Here is a 20632-nt window from a genome sequence, read left to right on the forward strand (position 1 = left end):
CCAAGGTTAGCAGTTTTGCTTGCAAGTCCACAAGGGGCAATGTTGAAGATGAGAAGAAACATTCAACTTGAATTTTCTGGTTAAATAATGAACTCAATTTTAAGCATTTCTCCCCACAGCAATTATGTTTCATATTTATTATGCACAGTGCAGGCATGGATTAATGTATGCTGACTGAAACCTGGGGGCTCACACTCAGGCGGAGGCAGAATAAATTTACTTTAATGTAAATTTGATGAAACAGTGTCAGTGTTTGTATTGACTGTATTTGATCCAGGACGGCTACAAATGTGATCGATTGAATTGGCATTTTCGCAATGTGTGACTTATGACCATCTATGTAAATGTTGATGGTGCTGTTATTTTGTCATTTTGTACCCTATATATTGCACAACTCTAGAATTTACTCTAGACTCTAGAACTCTAGAAATTAATTGGCAATAAATTGTTCATATCATATGAAAAGGTATATAACTTTAAAAAAAATAAAACATCTTTCCCAGAATTGAAGGTGCAATATTACAAGAATCAAATTGCACTTCATAAATCCACTAACATAATACTTTCTTCTCTAACCTTTGACAGATCATATTACAACTTAAAGTTGAATAACGTGATGCTCTTAACATTACAACTTTACACAAATGACAAAACCTTTTTGAGATTACAAGTTTATTTACTTCACAAAATACACATTTATTCTCACTCTTTCTCCCCAAAAATTGTAATATTAATTTTGGGGACAATTAGGAAAACGCATGTGGCAGACCCCACAAGGCACTGGGTGTATATGTATGCCTCTACTTTTTGGCCTGCCTTTTATGTGCCCGTTTGCTCTTTTTAACCACATTTTAACACCCCTAATTTATTGCACCGTGTAGTGCTTATCTGGTCATATGTATCATAATAACGTGTATTCCAATTTGGGCCATGGGTGCTCTATTTGTTGGATGTGCCCCCTGAGCACATGTTATGTTTAACTGGCATTCGACCCTTGGTAAAATGTCTCCTCTAAATTTTGAGAATGTCTGTCCCAGACACTTCCAGTTGGAAAGTAAGTAAGGGATCACGAAAATGATTGCTCTTGATTCTTTACTATGACATGAAACAACACTAACACAATTATCAATATGTAATAATCATCAAACACAGAAATTATGCTCATTCTTCTTCCACTAGAATGTGCTCCACCATACCTCTCAAGACACGGATCTATTTGACCATACAAGGTCGTTTCTTTCGCCGGCAGATAAAATTACATGATTTAAGCGTTACTGCCATGTACTTGGAACAGGTTTTGTTTGGAAAATAAATAAAAGCTCTCCAAATGCCAAAAAAAATCTACTTGACCAAGATTAATGGCACAGACGCCAACATTGAAGATGGACCGCCATACAAGTCCATAACATGAAAAATTAGTTGACATAATTCAACATTTAAAAAAAAAAGACAATGTGAGGTTAAGTAATGATGAAAAAGGAGGGTCCTCTTCAGAAACGCTTCATGACTGGTATCAAACTGAAGATGTCCTCATTTACACCAACGGCTCCATGGTAACTCATTTTAACAAGGTGTCCCTGAGCGAACGTATAATCCCAATGCACTGCCGACTGTTACGTGTCATCCGGAGTCATCACTAAGCTTCCAAGGGGATCCTGCACCTCTGGAACGCTCTCCAGTGATTTGATGCCTTCATTCTGCAAGTTATCACCGGCATCAGCCTTCCAGCTTCTCGAGGTGCTCATCTCGCTTTCTGCTTTTTTTTTTAAAAAAACATTTTGAATGTGAAATGACACAATTAGTCATGATGGCACTGATAGTTTGACAACCAAAGTAGTATAAATTGAAATCTGGATTAAAAACACATCAGTAAAACATCTGGATTAAGAGCGCAAAATTTATGTGTGAGAAAATCTAGGGGAATGTTCTCGGAAGACTGTCTACCCAAAATAGGAAGAAAAAAAATAAAGAGGAAGTGCAGATGAGAAATACTCACGCTCTTTCTCTGCAGAATTCTGTGTTTCGTGATGGAAGCTGTTTTTCATTGTTGATTGCTTCTTGGTGTTTTCCATCTAGGTCAAAACAAGAACAGAATGTCAGAGTACATGGTAATTGTCCTAGAATTCAGTCCATTGAGACCGCCGGTAGTAATCTTTGTCTCATTGTGCTTTTTAGGGACAGTAAACACGATTTTAGAGTATTAAAGAGACGGCAAGAATAGTCGAGTAAGTGACGCTTATTCTGGGACGAGAAAAAAAAATCACTAACCACTTTGGACAGGCCGCAAGAGTGAAAGCTTGTGGAAAAAGTATTCAACTTTATGGCAATTATAATCTAAGCATACTTTACCTCAGTGTACATGGGCTCTGACAGTCGATTGGAAAGTGGTCCTTTATCATCAAGCTTGCGGGTACTGTTGAAACAAACGCACCATTCAGAGATCCTTGGCACAGTTTGTATTGGCACAACAGGACCAGTAGTGACTTGATGTTTACCTTGCACCATGAATCTGTGTGGGCTCACAATCCATAGAGTTCAATGGAGTCTTTGGAATTGTCACCTGTGGAACCTTGTTTCTTATTGGCAGGTCCTGTGAATTTCCCACTTTAGTGTCTCCACTTTTGGCTTCTTTTTGACGCTGCAGCTTTATGTACTCATACGTGCTTAGTCCTTTACACACTGTGATAATACCCATTCGAAAAGATTAATGGACATCAAATGGGAAATAGATTTTTTTTTTTAACCTCGCAAAAAAAATTGCATGCTATGATTTTGTTGTTAATACCACCTGCATTATAAAGAGGCACCAGTTAGTAATTGTAGTAGTGTGCAGTGGAACCTACAGAGACAACGATCCATAATGGAATCAGACATGTCTGTTGTTTACATTGACCTGGAATGCTTTGACGTCATAACTGGTACAATCTGAGTGGAATAAATCTGACTTCCCACCTCCCTGGTAGTCATAGCACTTTCACCATTAGCAAAGTTAGCAAGTTAGCATTCACTTGTTTGCTATAACAGGCATGGATACAACAACTTTTAAGTACACAGTCCCCTCTAATTTGGAGTGTGAAGGAGTGTATTACTAGCCAGCCGTTTTACGACTAAAATTTCACCCTATGACATATTAACTTTTTTATGATGTAATCGCTGAAAGTCAATTGCATAAGACATCTTTAATGCGAGCTAATACAAAGGTGGTTATGGTGAATGTTTTAAAATGTGTGGATAGACACACTTATGAGTACGCTGCCCCCTACTGGTTCGGAGTATGACAAGCTAGCTTGTTTAGCAACAAAATCTTGACCTTGAAAAGGCTATTGGGTGAGGGCAAAAACATTCACACTATCAAATGAGTTGAAAAGGGGAAAAGACCATCATATTCCTTAAATTTTGCGACATACGGTGTTTTTGAATTCTCACGATATAATTGTTTACAAAAGTGGAGTCTCAAAGCAGGTTAAGCTCATGCTAATAAAGTAAGCATCTGCTTGTTTATATAATGGGGGTGGACACACCCACTTTTAGGGTGCTGCCCCCTATTGATTTGCAATGTGACGAGCACCACAACTGATAGATACTTCGACTGCACAAAAAAAACATGTTCACAAAAAAAAATCATTCTATTTTAAGTTTCATGATATAGTTGCTTATAAAAATCATTAACAGGTAAGCAAGGGGTATCTCATCCTAAAGCCAATAATAAGGATGTTAGCCTTGACCAACAATAACATTTAGTATGCTACCACCTATGGTTTGAAGTGTGCCTTCTTTATTGGGGTGTCGAATAAAAGTACTTTCTCCTAGGATATATTATCGCAAGACAAATTTACTCGAGTTTTCAATTGAGAAAGTATATGTCATTGTGACCGCTGATTTAAAGAGCTGTTTGACTTACATAGGTAGAAATGGAAACAGAGCAGGTGCCACAGAAGCAGCAAGCACGTCAGACTCAGCATGGCACTAACAAAGGCCACTATGAGGAGACCAGCTGAACTAGTTTTCACAGGGGCTGATGGTAAAAACACCAGCCAGGTGTCGTTTGCCAGCAAACCTGTAGAAAGGTGGACATACATGCACACACGTTTGAATGAAGAAATTACCTGAACAAACAATCAATCCATTTGTGGCCTCTATCCAATCGTGTGATGACTTACTGTGGAATTGCGGGTTGGACCGTAGGACGTTTGGATCAAGATAGTGTTGGATAAATACAAATAAGATAACAGTGACAAGTAAGCCCGCGCCGACTGCTGCAGAGGTCACGGCTGCAAAGAAGTACCTGAAAGCAATACAGTTGAACTTGTGTTGAACGTATAATTTTATTTCTGGAAATTACAGACCCCAAAACAGTAGCCCTGGCCTTACCTGTAGTTTCTGCCACCCACACAGTTGTTCAGCCATTTGCAGTGGTGATCAAAATCCGACACACACTTGTTGCAAATACTACAGTGTTTCACTTTGGGGCCACTGAGGGAAGGGAACATTTTAGAACCATTAAACACTTTAAATAACAGAATAAGGGGGCATCAAATAAAACCCATTACGGTAGATAAAATCAACCAAATTTACTTTACTAGGTTGATTAACTACATGAAATTAGTAGAGAACAGCTAGGCAGCACATTTAATAAATTGAGGCAATCCGTCTGTCCATACATAAATACATGTATATGTAGTCACATGCCAGCATGCATTGTTGCTTTTATTTTGTCATTTATTTGGATAATTTTTGTTCTTGAGGGACATAATGCCTGGCTTTAAGAGTCAAAATTTCGGCATGTCAAGTTGCCTCTGAGACTTCTCCTATTTCACCCGACTCATGATTTTCCTTTGAACTTCATTGTCTCAAGATGTTATGCTGTGTGTAAGTGTATATTGGTCAAGCTCCCACACTTTTATAAATCGACTACAAGCAAACTATGCGAATGCAAACAGCTAAATATGTGAGCTTACTGACAGGGTGGACTACGACAGAGTGGATGTTTTTGGTTATGTTAACATTTATTAAACACGTGGTGGACCTTTATAAGCAACATGATCCGATTAGCAAGCTGATTTGTACTGGTTGACAAATACATGATCATTTCTGAACTTTTTTTTTTTTTCATGTCAAGTGATATGACTCCACAGAGTGGATGTTATGCTAATGTTAAGCTTGACTACCGGTACATCCAAATACACACATAATGGCAATTACAAAATATCGGTGTATTTATTTTCTAACCATCCACTGTTTTAAGCTCTCAGTGAAGACAAAATAGTGGTCAAAATGTGACTGAAAACATCAGCGTGTTTCTTAAAGGGACAGTTACCCCATAATGACAGGGGGAACAGCAATTTCAAATTCAAAATTTTCAGCATTTTCAGCATACCATTGAAAATGGGATATACATGATAACTTGTTTTATCAAATAACTTGCTATAGGCAATCAAAACATTTAGATTGGATTTAATATAATCTAACCATTTACTACACACTGTAGTGAGCACAGTGTGTGTAAAACATGACAAAATCACACATATTAAAAATTTCGGGAAAGGCTAGCATACATACACCTTTACTTCACACAGGTAACAGTGCAAGTCTTGAATAACATGAAGCTGCACTGTGCGGTCAAAAAGTGGCATCGGGCCAGTGTACGTCTTTTTGGCCCTCACGCTGTCATCGGCTGGATCTATGGTGACCGCGGCGACATGGCTGAGCAAGTGCACAAGAAAGGCCAAACCTGTAAACTAGATGCCGCTAGAGTGAAGGAAAAGTGCTCCAATAAGACAACAACGGCACTGTTTCTACCCCATTTAGTTTTCATAGAATCGGACACAAGCAGAATTCAAGTCTGTAACAGAAGCTTATAGAAAGCCTTCCACACAAGAAAAACCTTGTTTGGCTGTGAATGCTAATTTGCGAAAGGGCACGCCATCTGAGCGTCTGATGAGAGAGTTAAGGATACAGTGTAGAGCACGTGGTTCCAAGGCAGAGGTAGGAGGGGGATGAACATGCCAAAGGCGACCACGGCGAGGTAGTTGTACAACAGCCAGGCAATGACTTGGAAGACCTGAGGGGGCCACGTCCAACCGTTCACGCGCGGGGTCTTGGACGAGACCAGTTCGTTTCGGCTGCTGCCTTGCATGGGAGCCGTGCGTCTCAACTTCCCACTGAGGACATTCATCTACACGACATAAGATACAAATCATTAGACGGTGATCTCCTCTCTTGAGTAATCAAGTTACCAAATGACATGACCAAGACCTTGAAAGTAACATTTGCTTTTGAAACCCAGAGAAATTCAACCAAACACAAAATGGACTTCAAGTTAAATAACACAATTTCAAGCAAAAAACAAAACCTTTTTGCCAGTGAAAATTTTAGATTTTTGGCAGGGAATGTAGTACAATGAAACATACACATTAACCTTTAAACTGCCTAATTTTACAAATTAAATGTCACATTTTGAATAATGGCAATTGTAGTGTAATATTTTAAATATACTGAATAAGTTCCTTTGTATGTCATTTATTTTGGTAAACTACAATGCCATGTGATTAATGTACGGTAATCATAAAATATCCCCTGTACTGTAATTGAAACTTCATTACGTGGTCTGTTTGTTGTTCTTGATTTCTTATATATATATATATATATATATATATATATATTTCTTATATATATAATTTACACACAGTATTTATCATATATATTTACATGTAAAAAATTATTTAAAGAAAGACAGAAAAGAAATAAAAAGTAAATAATAGTAATAATAATCTCAATTATACTGTATAATGAAATCATCTAAAATGCTTTAACCTTTGCAAATTTTTGACAATGTAATACATAACTTAAAAAAACATTTTTTTTATTCTACTTCAGTATTTTTTCGTTATGTTGAAACGATTTTAATTTAAAAAAAAGACAAATATGCTCCAAAAAACATCGATCAGAAAGTCATTTACTACGAAAGTGTGACTGATTATTAATAAAAGAGCGGACATCAATTTTAGTTTGGGAGGCCCATGATGCTTCACTGTTTGACATGTGCTGTACACAAAAGTGCCTTGCCTATCTGTATTCTCTTTTTGGTAACCAGGAATCAAATGTCTCCTGCAAAAGACAAATGGTGGAAGGTCTTAAAGTCAATCGTGGTTATAGAGCTTAAAAAGAAAATAAGAAAGTAAGAAAGAATAAAAATATTTCACAACGAAGCTACATCCTTTTTTAGGTCATCTGACTCACATGTTTTGCTCAGGGCCCTTCATGCTGACACAAGGTGTTTTTTATGTGCGTGTGTTTCAACCAATAATTGAGTGTTATCAAGCATTTTCAGACGTAGCAACCTAAATCAGTCTGATCACCATTTTTGCAGCATCAAATGACAAACAAAACACGTTGCGAGTGTGTCTTGAATACACACAAATTAACTTTATGCCTTGGGATACGCACAAAAGTCATGCGAGTGAATGTTTTTGCCCTTCAAATGCATTGAGAATTACTTACTTTGGTTGCGACGTTCATATCAACTTCCGAGTCATCGATTTAAGATAAAAACAATGCACACGGCGATTGCCAGCGAGTGATTCATTTTTGACCGCGCCAAACCTCACGTCACGCTACACGGCGCCGCTAACTAAGGCTACAAAAAAAACGTGAAAACGGGTGAGATAAAAACGCCTTTGCTGACGTCGTCGTCTCGGTGTACGCGAAGATGTTGCCTTACTTTTAAGTTGAAGAAACAGTTTGCTCGACGGCGCTCGCCTGCGCCATGGCAACTGTTGCGCATGCGCATTCTACCCTAATCGCCTCCCCGCTCGTGTCGCGTACATTGTCCTTCACAGTCACTGGCCACGATGTACTGATAATCAGTCCCCACAACAATCGGATTTAACAAAGATAATCATGATCAATTTTGATTCACACTGTTTTTATTGAGGCTGTAGTTTGCAGAGGTGGAGAAATGCATCACACTGAAATGTTTATGATATTTCTGAGTGAACGAGGCCACCCAAATACACCTGTACTGTACTTGAAACAACCTCTAATTAGGGTGATGCAATATAGCTCACTACTGTAATATTACCGTAGATCACATTTCAAATGATACAACTTTAATAACAAATTGTTCAACTAGAAATTAATAAAAAAGAATTGCATAAAATATGCAAGGATGATGATATACATAATTTAGGATATGAATTCATGTCTGTATTGTATTGTCAAATCATTAACTGTGCAGTACATAATATTCTTAACTTTGGTTTTAAATCTCTCACTGTATCGTGGGAATTTGAAAAACGTTTTTAAAATTAATGAATACGGTGTTTCCTGGAATAAAAGTGGACCCATAATCTGAAATAATTTGATACAATTTGAGATTTCATAAAACTGTGTAATAGTGACATACAAAATTTTGTCAACAAACTAGAAAAACTGTCAACACAATAATGATCCATTGTGACTGATGGCCTCAAAGGTATTTCTTAACATTTGTTATTGTGGTTGTCATTTGAGTACTGCATTTTACTGAGAAATTTTGTTTTTTAACTCTTTTTTTGTAGCTAAATAGTAGAAACTCTCAGTATAATGCCCCACATCATTAAAAAAAGCCTCAGCCTTTAACAACTAGAAATACATGAACGCAGACCACCAAGATACCGTACCACACGGGATTCTTGAATTGTTTATCATGCTATGTAGTTGTTCAACAAACTGTTCTGCTCAGGTCTGTTTTTTAAAATGATGTATGGATTTCTACTTTCCAAAATAAAGCCTGGTTCTCACTTTCCTTTCGTGTTTTGCCTATTGAAAGGTTTCCTCAATTTTTAATGATTATGAGACACTGTATGAAACCGCACACTGTATGAAACTGTATTTACAAACACGAGTGCAGGCATTTATTTTTACTGTTGCAATAATACAAAAAACAACAACAACAACATCCAATAAAAACAGTCTGTACAAATAACATTCATTGTTTCAAAGTCACAGGCTTGTATCGTGGCCACAGTACTGGACGGTCCAACGTCACAGCTTCAGGTGTCGATGCAGATGAAGAACGGAATAATGAGGTCAGTTATTGGCTGGGCTCTCTGACTCCGGAGACTGCAGGAACTCGTAGGGATCGTGAACCATTTCGGACTGTGACGGGCTCCCTGTTGATCACATAAATCAATTTACCGGTAGTTGAAAGTCGAGGCAATACATCTCATTGTCAAGACTTAAAATTGACAGCATGGCTACCCAAGTGGTGCTGATCCCTCTCGGAGGCGTTGGAGAGGGACGACAGGTTGGACGAAGGCCTGGAGCCGACTCTGTCCACCTGAGCCTCCTGAAACTCCTGCAGAAGCTTGTCAGCTTCATCAAAGTGCTGCTGGCCCTCCTCGTTTCCTGGTTCTTTCTTCACACCTTTGCCTGGAATATGGATGGCGGGAAATTAAGTGAGAAGTGCTCTTCTGGCAAAATGATACACAAACATGACCACACCGTTCCACCATAGTCTTGCACATGAGCATGACTTCAGACTTTTATGATAGTTTCTGTCCTCACAGCATCCAGTGACTGTTATCATCACGGACCAGATCCGACAAGCAGGTAAGAGTTCCTGTCCATGGTGAAGTAATTACCCACACATTTCCGTTTCAATGTTCGCCTAATTCACCTATTGGCATTTTATTTTGTGGAACCTATTCTTAGCTATTAGCTGAAAAATTCACCTATTTACATTTTTGTGCCCCTTCTAAAACACCATGAGAAGAAAAGTCAGTGAACCCAATTTATGGACAAATAATTGCCCAAATTGAGGTGCCCTAAGTCATTACGCGTAAGTCACATTATCTGCGACTGTATGCTGGCGTAACATGATCCCTCCCGGCATGTTGTGAAGAGGTTGTTTTTGAACAGCTCGATTTATGTGGTTGCTTTTCAGTTTGCAGCTACAAGTCGAGCTGCAAATGAAGAACACGAGGGATTTCTGTGCATTTTATTTCTCAGCACCTGGTAAGTTAAATGAGTAGGATTCACTACATTTACATGAGCTGGATAAGTAAGTGCAATTGTAGACGCCGCTGCAGGAAATGTGGACAATATACCTAATGTGTTGAGCATGGATATATCGAGAGACATGTCAGGATAATTCTTCAGGGACATGAAGTCCAACACTGAACTGCTCTCTCCAAGACCAGTGCCATCCACCATCTAAACACAAAAACAATAAGTTGAGTCAAAGCGTGGATGTCGTTTGGCTTAAATGCAACCCACCTGCATGTCGCAGAGGCCGGTCTTGGTTTCGTCGGGTTTCAGCATCATGTTCCTCTTCTGAGAAATACGTATTAACGGTCACGATTGACGTATATCAAGATCAAAAAATATAGCGAGCCACATACCTGCCGGATGTGATTGGCAGCTTTCGTGTGATCGCCTCCTGTCATCTTATCCAGAAGTCCATCGACCCATCGCTTGGTGACATTTCCACAGCCCTGGACAAAGTCCAGTATGCTAAGAATGTGGGGGGAGGAAATAGTGCACAAGCTGAAATTGGTGACTTTTATCACTAAATGTCAGTATTCTTCAATAGTGGAGACACTCCATTCCTCTACCTCAGAGCACACTGTACCCCGGTTTCATCCCCATATGCTGAGCACAACAAGTCCGACTCATCGGGTAGCAGGTCTGGAAAGACTGAGTTCTTCTGAAGGGTCTGAATGTTGTAGGCACTACTCAGGAAAGTCACTGCAATACAAGGACAGCATTTCTAAGCTGTAAGGAAATTCAAGAGCGAGCATTTTAATACAAACCTTTGTGTCTTCTGTCGTCTTTGAAGCCTAGCGTCGTTAATCCAGGAAGAAGCTTATTTGACAGTGAACTCAAATCCACTTTGTGGGTCTCTTCTTCTGCAAAAGTGAAAACAAGTGTGGGTGTTATCTTCATTTGACATTGTGAAAATACAGTGTTGTAAAAAAATCATTTCATACTAAAATCTCTTATTTTCCCCTCAAATGATGCGTCAAAGGTTCGTGTTAATTTTCTCTTTCACTTTTTCAAGATGAAGAATGACATCCACGAGCAATTAAAAATCTTTTGTTGTGTTAGACATCTGTGCTTACGTAGTCAAACAAGTGTGCAATGCAATTTCAATGAAATTCAGTACAAATACACCAACAGATTTGGATGTTGGGGGGGGGGGGGGCAAAGGCAAAAGGAATCGGTGTGGTTCCATAAAATCTAGAAGCATTTTGAACATGTTGTTGGAATTTTTTTCATTCTTTTATTTTTTTAACATAAGCCTACGTTTGTCGAGAACATGTACGTTTTGCAGTAACTGAGATATTGATGATGTCAATTTTTTGGAATCGAACTGAGCAACAAGATGTTGGAGGGAGAAAACAGACAATGGTATCAAACCTTCTGCATCGGGATCGAGCTGATTGACGACAGTGTACACAAGAGACGTGTCGGACTCTTTCTGCAAGTAGCCTATCTGAAAGCAATGAGCACACCGAATCAGTGTAAATAGTGCTGATACACTGGAAGCATGTTCATATTGATTGACCACTGAAAGTACAAACCTTTGAGTTCGGCATATATCTGTTGATCCGATCTCGGGCTTCATCAGCCGAATGTTCCACCAGGGCTAGTACGTGTTCCTCTGCAGTGCTGTCAGTCAGGCTGCAGGCGTTCCCCTCTGGCTCAAAAAGGTAGCTGAAATAAATAGAAGCCACGAGATGACAGTGTTTGTTAGTTTGCCGAAATAAATTCTTCCTCCAGCAGACTAAATATGAAGTTTAAAAAAAAATAATAACGTCAACTTACTTCATGTCTTTCACAGGTTGTTTCTTTGACTTTTTGGCTGATTCCACTGGCATAGGAATTATCTCCGCTGGAGGTAGATCAGCCGCGAGTTCTTCGTCTCCCAAAATGGCTGCCATGTCTTGCATAAAAGACATGCTGCGCTTCAAAACCAACAGGCGATCCTGACAACAAAAATTAGAAACATTTAACATCATATCCATTTCCATCTGAAATAAACATTTTCATGTATAGAGTAAAATACTCCCAAGAACAGTTGCGGATGAAATTTTAGGATGATCTACAATGCACCTTAAAATGTACATCTTAACTTGATGTGACCTCCTCCGTACTTTTGAATGCACACAACCAAATGTTCGGTTGACTAAAACTATACCAAGACTATACCATGAAGCTCCTTACCTTGCTCATCATCTTAAACCCAGTATGCAGAAGTTTCTTTGCTGCCTTATAGTAGACCGTCTCTGGGCGGTTGTAAACCATGGCGTTGTCACACATCAGCTTAAAGTCTGCCTATAGAATACAACGGATTGAGACAGGCAGAAGGTAAAAACTTCATTCCAATGTGTTTGGTTTTTTTTAAATCCAAGTGAGAATTTTGACCAGTGGCTCTTCTGTAAAGCCTTATCCCACCTTGAATTCTGTCACTGTGTTGTACTCATTGTTTGTAATCTTGTCTTTCATGGTGCTGAAGTCCATTGGGTGTTTGATGATCATTGAGTAATTGGGAGCAATCGCATCAGTTACTGGGAAGGCAAAGAAACCATGGGCATCTTTTCTGTGAAGACAAGACACCAAGGTTAGGGCTATCGTGCTGAGACCAATTTCTGATTGACATTGGCTGAAGCGAGCCAACTTGGACTATGTCTCTAAATTGTAGTCGAAACGGAAAGAGTTTCTTCGGTGCACTCACCTCTGTAGCTGGCGCAGGAAGTGCTCAAGTAATAGCTGCCGAGGAGTGGACTCATTCTCTGAATTGGGGGGAAAAAATTAAAATGTAAGCAAAATCATGACACATTTTGATCTTGATTATGGCAATAACATAAGGTGGTCCTTGCCATGCTGTGTCCGACATGCTCGCATGGGCCTTTCTCCTTGGTGCTCCACTTCGACCTTCACACTGGGGTGAAATTCCTCAAATTCGGCCTCACTCTCAAACTTCTCCTTCTTCCTTTTCTTCTCTTCTGGCTGATTGATAACGTCATTTGTGTGATGATCACACTCAAAACTCAACAGAAATTCAGAATAGACGTGTCACCTTTAAAGGGTTAAATTAGTATTCCTCACCTCTACTTTGATATTCAAAGTTTTTGATATAGTAAACGGTTCGACAGGCACACCGGTGCTAACCGCAGTGGCAGGTGTTGCTTCCGATTCATTTTGCTCTCGCTCTCTTTTCTTCCTCTTTTCCTCCTGTCAGATGATAGACAAGATACTATTGAAACAAAAAAAAAGTTTCAATTTGATATGTGGGCCTCATTTCGTAAAACTGACCTTCCGTCGTTTTCTTTCTTCATCGTCCACATATTTGTCCTTATCCTTTTCAGACTTTTTCTTTTTCTTCTTCTTTTTCTCTTTGTGGCGCTCATGGTCTGATCTGTCGTCATAGTAGCTGGAGTCATGGCCCGAACCTGAGAGTTCCGTCACTTCACTACCTCCGACTTTGAGCACAATCTTTAGCGGCTTCTCCAATGCCTTGTCCTCATAGTCTGAAATTAACATTTAGAAAACATTTTCACTTGCTGAGCCAGTGGAAATGTATTTTATGATGTTTAATCTCTTGTTGAAATTTTACGTAAAAAGAATGTATGCCTTTTCAATGCAATTGAAATCAAAATACTCTGTGGATTTGTTTTCTTATGTCATGCTAGAAAACTGTGCCAACAAATCATACACCCTACTCATTGTGGCTGCCTCTAGCAAGTCACCAATATTTCTTATGAAATATCATAAATTGTGATAAACGTTTCTGTATTGGTGTCACAGAACATATTTTAAATGTTAACTATAAGTTTTCCTTTATTATTATTTTACTTGGAGTCTCTCAGCCACGTCTTTAGCAATGAAAGAGATAGTTTTTTTTCCTCCCAGGAACTGTCAGAAGTTCAGCCCGGAGAATATCAAAACATATTTAACGCTCGCCTCTTCTTGCATTATAGGCTAAACAAACGCTGTGCAATCATTTTGTAGAACGCTTCGCAGATGTGCTGCTTAATAGTCTGGCTCACATAAAAGGAGAAAACTTGGGACCTTGTAATTAGAAAATATTTGGTCCAGTAGTACAGCTAGCTATATGCTTACTCGGATATGTGCATTTCTTTTCTTAAAGGTTAATAAACAATGTATCAATATGAACCATGAGTTTGAAATAAATTAACTGTTGGTGGGCATGTTGGCGCATGTTAATATTTATTTAACAAACATTCAGTAGATATTAATATTCAGTAGATATTAATTGCCTCCTCAAGTATCTCTGAATGAAAACAAACCAGATTCGCTGCCGTTGCCAGCAAATGAGTCTAGCACAAAGATTGCAGCAACAACAACAACGGAGAAACTATCGTTAACTGACAAAATGCCGCGATTGCATTCAATTACCATCCACTGTTCTCCACTCCGGTTTATGTTTCTTGTGTTTCTTCCCCATTTCGCAATATTTACATTCAAAACGTAGATTTATTCAGTCTGTGTGGCAGGCGTTAGCATTGGCGTTAGCATGAACACAGAGGCTAACCGGAAACGACGCCATACGAACGTGTTTGGTATTTCCGTTTCCAAAAGCAGCGCGCTGAATTCGAGTCTTTGGACATCACCGGGCTGTCTAAATTTCAATATAGCGTCAGTGTCACTTCTGTGAAAGTACATTTGGGTAGGTATAATTTTAACATTAAGTTTGCTTATGTTTTGTTTCATGTCTACACCGACATTTTGCTGTCGTGCAAACTTACCTAGCTAGCTTCTCTAATGTCGAGCCAACCGGAATGTACCATTTGTCAAACTTGAAGCACTTTAGATAGTTAAGAATGTTGTTCATTTGTCTCATTCGGAGCAAATGAACAGTCAAGAAACCACAGAGTTTTCCCCTTCATAATGTTGTTCTCCTGTCACCAGGAATGGAAAGTGACGATATGGATGAGAAAAACCCAAAAACGATCGATTTGGAGGTCCACGTTAAATCCCAAAGGTGGGTTATAAATTAGGTTACATCCTATTACATTCGTTGTTTCTTTTACACGCTCACAAATAGTAGGTGTATGTTTTTTTTAACCAAACGTCGAGCCAACACGTTTATTTCTGCTTCAATTAATTTAGTGGCATTGCGAATTTGTGAGGCAAATAAAGGTTTTTCTTCTCATATTAATACCGTTACTCCTGCATGTCACCATACCATGATTATTCTTAATACACTTAAGGTTGTACTCACTACTCTGTTTCCTTGTTAAAATCCGCGTTTAAATGTTTTTCCCAATCTTTATTGAACCATGGTGTGTGTCTGTTATCCAATATGTTGATAGCTTTTCCCCCCTTGTGTATCTTGTTGGTATTGTAGCACAGCCAAAGTGTCAGAGGTGAAGATGCATGTCCAGGCTCTGCTAAGTCGCCACAGCATGGTGTTTGGAAACTACAAGTGGACAGAATTTGATGAAACCTTCCTGCACACTCATGTGGAATCTGTGGCTGTAGTTGACCGGGAAGAGAGGTCATCACAGGTAGGTTATTTGAGCTTGGTGGTTATGTGTGGTGATCTTTTGTCATTCTTGCCTCTCTACGTTCAGCCCCTTGATTTGACGAGCTGCACGATTTCCTTCCACATCTTCACCCTGAATGAGGATGGGCCGAGCACATTTAGTTTCGAGGATGATGAGGAGCTCTCAGCGGCGAACCACTGGTTACTTCCAGCAGGTGTGGGCAATGTATCATTAATGACTGTGGTATACATCCAATATTTGCAGTCTGTTGAAATATATATGAATTTGTTATAATAGGGATGCTTGATACCCCCGTTTTAAGACCAAGTATACATACTTACATTTGAGTGTTTTTAGAAAAACAACTTGTCATAACTGACAATGAATTATCCAAATGCATGTAGCCCGTAAGCCAAGCCATTTCAGTTATGTGGTGTCTCAGTCTGAACACCAGGGAGCACCATGTCAAAGGAGTTTGTTATTTGAAGAAGTTGAGTGTCGGACTTCAGGCTCCTGTGTTGCATTTCGGAGTTCCCTCACACAGACGAGCGCCATCCTGCCACTGATGGCAGACTATTGACTGAATGACTCTGCCCCCGCCCTACCTTTCATGTCAGTATTTATACAAAACAGCTTTTCCAAACCATGGAAAGGGTCCCCTAAGGACAAAGTACAGATTGTCACATCTTTTAATTTCCCGATTCTCTGCTGATATCTATGAGACAATGCAGCTTTAATTTAAAACTACATCCCCTCTGTTTTCACTTTTTAAAACTACAAACCTTGGCACTGTATTCAATGCTTAAAATTATGCATATAAGTATTCATTTTCTCCTTTTTTCTCCCCTCATAGCTGATTTCCATGGTATTTGGGAAAGTCTGGTGTTTGACAGTGGGGTCAAAACTCAGGTAAACCACATGAATTTTCCTCAGCGTTAATTAAGTAATCTGGTCTGCCAATGAAATCAGATGTCAAATCACAAGGCTGTGAACACGCTGTAGTTATTATGCCATCATTACATAGAAATTCAAGTGCGAACAAAGTACTGAAGTTCAAATTACTCTGGTTCTCTTCCAGCTACTGGACTATGTCACAACAACAATTTACTTCTCGGACAAAAACGTCGACAGCAACTTGATTTCGTGGAATCGTGTTGTGCTGCTCCACGGTAACAATTTAATTCACAATTTGTTGCGTCGCAGTTATCAAGACTTCTCTGTGTTCACACATCCAGGGCCCCCAGGCACCGGGAAAACATCTTTGTGCAAAGCTCTTGCCCAGAAGCTGTCAATCAGACTGTCAAGTCGGTGAGAAGACCTTCATTTACCGTAATTAAAACCACCTCAGCTTCAAAGGCACCTGCTGTTTTTACTCCTGCCTTCTCCATGCAGGTACACATATGGACAGTTTATTGAGATAAACAGCCACAGCTTGTTCTCAAAGTGGTTCTCTGAGGTAAATGAGCTCTTTTTAGGTTTCTGTGGAAGGGGACCCTCCTTGGTTGCTAACCACGTGTCTTTGTTGCAGAGCGGCAAACTGGTCACAAAGATGTTCCAGAAGATTCAGCAGCTTATTGATGATAAAAACGCTCTCGTGTTTGTTCTGATTGATGAGGTAAAGAAAACACAAATCGAGTTGTCAAAGGTTGTGATGTCAGCACAAGAACATAAAGTGTATAACATGTTTTCATGCTGATTTATGGGTTTAATTGGAAGCGTAGGTTGGTGAAAATTTCAAGCAATTTCAGCGTGATTTTTGCTTAGAAAAAGTACCGGTAAGTGCGGTCGAAAGTCGTCATCAAATGATTTACAGTCATTTGAGCGTGACTCAGTTGGGTGACCATGCAATTCGATGACTTAACATTCAAAAGTTAAAGTTTGACCAACTATTTTGGTAAAATATGCCAAATAAATGCTTTGAGCCATCAGCGCACCCAACTACGCTAATTCAGCCAACATCAGATGATTAACTCTATGTGTGTTTCACTTTTTTCTTGTGCTTTTAGCAAAAGGAAATTGTTTTGTTTCAATAGTTTTCTGGAGTTTTTGTTTCCATTCCTGTTGGGTTGCTATGATTCGCAGTCAGAGATGATATTGACCGACTTTTTCCAAGACAGGACTTTAATTTTGACTTTTCCTTTGACTATTTTGCATTTTTGTCAATCTGTTGGGTTAGACTTTGGAGGTCCCACTGTATTTGTCCACTGCTTTCGGGAATCATTGTATAGATATTGTGAAAAGCTAGTTTGTTTGTTTTTTAATCACATCATTGATGCATCATTGATCTGACCTCAACCACTAAAATGAACACCCTCCATCCATCTGTTTTCTCTATCACTTGTCCTCATTAGGGTGTCCAGCCAACTTTGAGCGAGAGGCAGGGCACACCCCAGATTTGTAGCCAACCAGGGTCAGGGCTCATAAAAACAAAGAAATATTCACACCTCTGGACAAACTAGTCGACTGTGAATCTACACAATTAATGTTTTGGAAATGTGAAAGGACGCTGGAGTGCTCCGAGAAAACATTTGCAAGCATTGGGAGAACATTTAAAAAACTCCACAAAGGATGACATCAGCCAAGATTTGAATCCAGGAATTCTCGGCTGTGAGGCAGGCATGCTCACCACTATCGGACTATGAAAGTGAACTCACCAGTTCAGGAAAAAAAACATTGTGGACTTGATGTGTAGTACACAATCAGCTTACTGTGCATCAAACCCCGCCCCCCCCAAAAACATATGACCCTTTTTATACATACAGGTCACAGGAGACTGTATTTTCTCCAAAATCCAAAGGTGCTGTTTGTCTTGTGTCACTGATGGTAGGTGGAGAGTCTGACAGCAGCAAGGAATGCCTGCCAGGCGGGAACGGAACCGTCTGACGCCATCCGCGTGGTCAATGCTGTCCTCACTCAGCTAGACCAAATCAAACAGTTGGAAAACTTTACCACCATTTTTCTTTTTTTCGCCCTTCCAACGATGTTGTTCTTTATTATGTTAACTTTCCGGTTCTTATTTTAGACACTCCAACGTGGTGATCTTGACTACCTCCAACGTGACCGAAAAGATCGACTTGGCCTTTGTAGACAGAGCGGACATTAAGCAGTACATCGGACCACCGTCTGAGAAGGGCATCTACAACATTTTTCTTTCCTGCCTTGAGGAGCTTATGAAGGTATGAGGAGTCTCTCCAAAATGAAAGTGAGTGCGTGATGATAATGGTTCCTTGATGTGTGCAGTGTCAAATCATTTACCCGCGGCAGCCGCTCTTCACCATCTTTGAGCTGGAGACCATGGGCTTTGCGATGAGCCATGTATCTGAACACAGTCTGACCCTGAGGAACATTGCCCTGTGAGTATATTATCCCATGATGCATCAGCAGCTTTTCATGGGCTCTTCTTTGGAACATTTAATTTGGTTCTTTCCAGAAAAAGCAAAGGTCTGAGTGGAAGAGCACTGAGGAAATTACCCTTTCTAGCTCATGCACTCTTTGTGAAGGTAAGCGTTGGATTGAAACCCGGAAAAAAAACCCCAAACAATAAAAATAAGAATTGTGTTTTTTCTTAATCATCCCGTTTTCCCTGCAGACACCCAGCGTGACTCTGAAAAGTTTTCTAAAGGCCATGGACCAGGCAGTGGATAAGCAGAAGGAGGAAAAAGTTAACCTAACAAATGGTGTCTGACGCATTTGTAGGCTACAAGCTTCAGTTGTTTATTTATGAGGCATCATCAGGTAACTTGGTGCTGAATGTTTACACTAATTGATTCAGCCACAGAAAATTATTGTTCGAAGAAATACTGTCCGTATGTTTGTTAGTGCAACAGCCGAAACCATTTTTCTTGCATACAGAAATGTTTAAAATGACCAAGTCGGAATATGTTGTCTGACGCAAACATATGCTAACATCGTAGTAAAGTCAATATTTGTATGAAAAACACATAACCCATAAGTGAAAATCAGGACGGCGGTAACGGTGTGTTCCTTCTTGTGCCACATGCCATCTTACACAGCTGCGGTTCATAACTTTGAACTGCATATGTTGGCACTGTTAAGGAAAGCACTAAACTGTTTTTCCATTGCATGCTTTTAACTGTGATTTTGACTCCACCCGGTTAATTTGTTCAGTCTCATCTGGGGGAAAAAAAAGAACTTTCAACAGATTTATTTGTGTTACTTTTTTAAAAAGGACATTTGATCCATATTTATGCCAACAAATAATAATTGAACTGTTTAAAAGCTGTTGTACAGAAAAGAAATAAACCATTTCTTTGCGTTTGCGCACACCAGCGGCAGTGAAATGTTTTTGCCACCAGATGGCGCCTCGATGCTGTTTGCAAGTTTCCATAGCTGCTTGTAATGTTTCCTCTTGAATGCTAGTTGTTACTGATTAGGACTAATAGGGCACTGTTGAAAGTTACCAAGTGTTGTATAACATTTTCAGTCGGGACTTTTGCAGACTTGCTCGAGCAAATTGTCAGAATGAGTTCAGTGTCATTCCGGACTTGTCTGGCGCTTGCTGCCTCCTTGAACCGAACACAACTGTCACAGGGCTCCTGATACGCATCAGTCATAAGCAGTGTTTATATGAAGCGATCAGTGGTGGCATTGTTCATCGGAGCATGTCTCACATTCTGTGAATACTCTGCCTCTTTGCATGTCAGCTGCAGAGTACTGACAATGGGCCCTTTGTTTTTTGGCTGACAGCATTTTTTTTCTTCGCAAAACTTCAAAGGTTTCCGCAGAATGCCAAAGGAAAGTTCATCCTTAATCCCCACACAATGACACCAGTGTCACCTTAAAAAACAACTTTGCTCGGGTTGCCACACTAAAACAATTGACACGGTGCATTACGATCCAGAGTCTGTCATTAGGCTCAAAAGGAGGCTTTTGTACTCTAATCAGACACATCTCAAAGTGGGATTAAAAAAAAAAAAAAGAACTCTTGGATCAGATTCCCATCCACGCTCAAAAGTCCCGCATGTCACAAGGACACATGCTTGTTAAGTGAGCAAAGCTGAGGAGATGGGAGAAACACTACTGGAATAGCTTCAGTAAATCAAACCATAATTGCTCAGTCTGCAAGTTGTGATCTTCTGAAAGTAGCTGTCAAAGGGTCATCAAGTGAGAGGAAGAAG

The 20632-nt window shown here is 39.6% G+C and overlaps 3 protein-coding genes across 7 annotated transcripts; 1 reads left to right on the forward strand and 2 right to left on the reverse strand.

Moving 5' to 3' along the window:
• Window positions 1-483: 483 nt before the first annotated feature.
• Window positions 484-7819, reverse strand: zdhhc11 (zinc finger DHHC-type containing 11). 3 transcript variants are annotated; one of them, XM_052066110.1, is made up of 11 exons: window positions 7721-7766; window positions 7501-7636; window positions 5957-6175; window positions 5560-5738; window positions 4372-4473; window positions 4161-4285; window positions 3902-4057; window positions 2496-2679; window positions 2350-2413; window positions 1997-2072; window positions 484-1756 (listed from the first exon to the last, which is right to left on the reverse strand). In XM_052066110.1, the coding sequence occupies exons 2-11, from the start codon at window positions 7516-7518 to the stop codon at window positions 1614-1616; spliced, it is 1266 nt and encodes a 421-aa protein (XP_051922070.1). In that variant the 5' UTR covers window positions 7519-7636; window positions 7721-7766; the 3' UTR covers window positions 484-1613. The 3 variants fall into 3 exon arrangements, with proteins under 3 accessions (XP_051922070.1, XP_051922069.1, XP_051922068.1); XM_052066109.1 differs by lacking the exon at window positions 7501-7636 and having other exon boundaries at window positions 484-1753; window positions 7721-7819; XM_052066108.1 differs by lacking the exon at window positions 7501-7636 and having other exon boundaries at window positions 7721-7819.
• A 1052-nt stretch (window positions 7820-8871) lies between these two features.
• brd9 (bromodomain containing 9) lies at window positions 8872-14554 on the reverse strand. 3 transcript variants are annotated; one of them, XM_052066084.1, is made up of 17 exons: window positions 14404-14554; window positions 13300-13514; window positions 13093-13218; window positions 12864-12993; window positions 12719-12776; window positions 12439-12583; window positions 12208-12318; window positions 11809-11969; window positions 11565-11697; window positions 11401-11476; window positions 10794-10886; window positions 10596-10728; window positions 10383-10494; window positions 10258-10314; window positions 10089-10194; window positions 9241-9411; window positions 8872-9152 (listed from the first exon to the last, which is right to left on the reverse strand). In XM_052066084.1, exons 1-17 carry the CDS (start codon window positions 14450-14452, stop codon window positions 9070-9072), a joined length of 1959 nt encoding a protein of 652 aa, XP_051922044.1. In that variant the 5' UTR covers window positions 14453-14554; the 3' UTR covers window positions 8872-9069. The 3 variants fall into 3 exon arrangements, with proteins under 3 accessions (XP_051922044.1, XP_051922043.1, XP_051922045.1); XM_052066083.1 differs by having other exon boundaries at window positions 10794-10889; XM_052066085.1 differs by having other exon boundaries at window positions 10794-10889; window positions 11809-11926; window positions 12207-12318.
• trip13 (thyroid hormone receptor interactor 13) lies at window positions 14543-19783 on the forward strand. Its single transcript, XM_052066111.1, has 14 exons — window positions 14543-14674; window positions 14917-14989; window positions 15356-15515; window positions 15582-15708; window positions 16348-16403; window positions 16573-16663; window positions 16730-16802; window positions 16887-16950; window positions 17023-17109; window positions 18322-18428; window positions 18517-18670; window positions 18735-18847; window positions 18925-18994; window positions 19084-19783. Exons 2-14 carry the CDS (start codon window positions 14919-14921, stop codon window positions 19177-19179), a joined length of 1269 nt encoding a protein of 422 aa, XP_051922071.1. The 5' UTR covers window positions 14543-14674; window positions 14917-14918; the 3' UTR covers window positions 19180-19783.
• Window positions 19784-20632: the final 849 nt, after the last annotated feature.

This window comes from Hippocampus zosterae, chromosome 5, assembly GCF_025434085.1.
Source record: "Hippocampus zosterae strain Florida chromosome 5, ASM2543408v3, whole genome shotgun sequence".
In the NCBI taxonomy this organism is placed as follows: domain Eukaryota; kingdom Metazoa; phylum Chordata; class Actinopteri; order Syngnathiformes; family Syngnathidae; genus Hippocampus; species Hippocampus zosterae.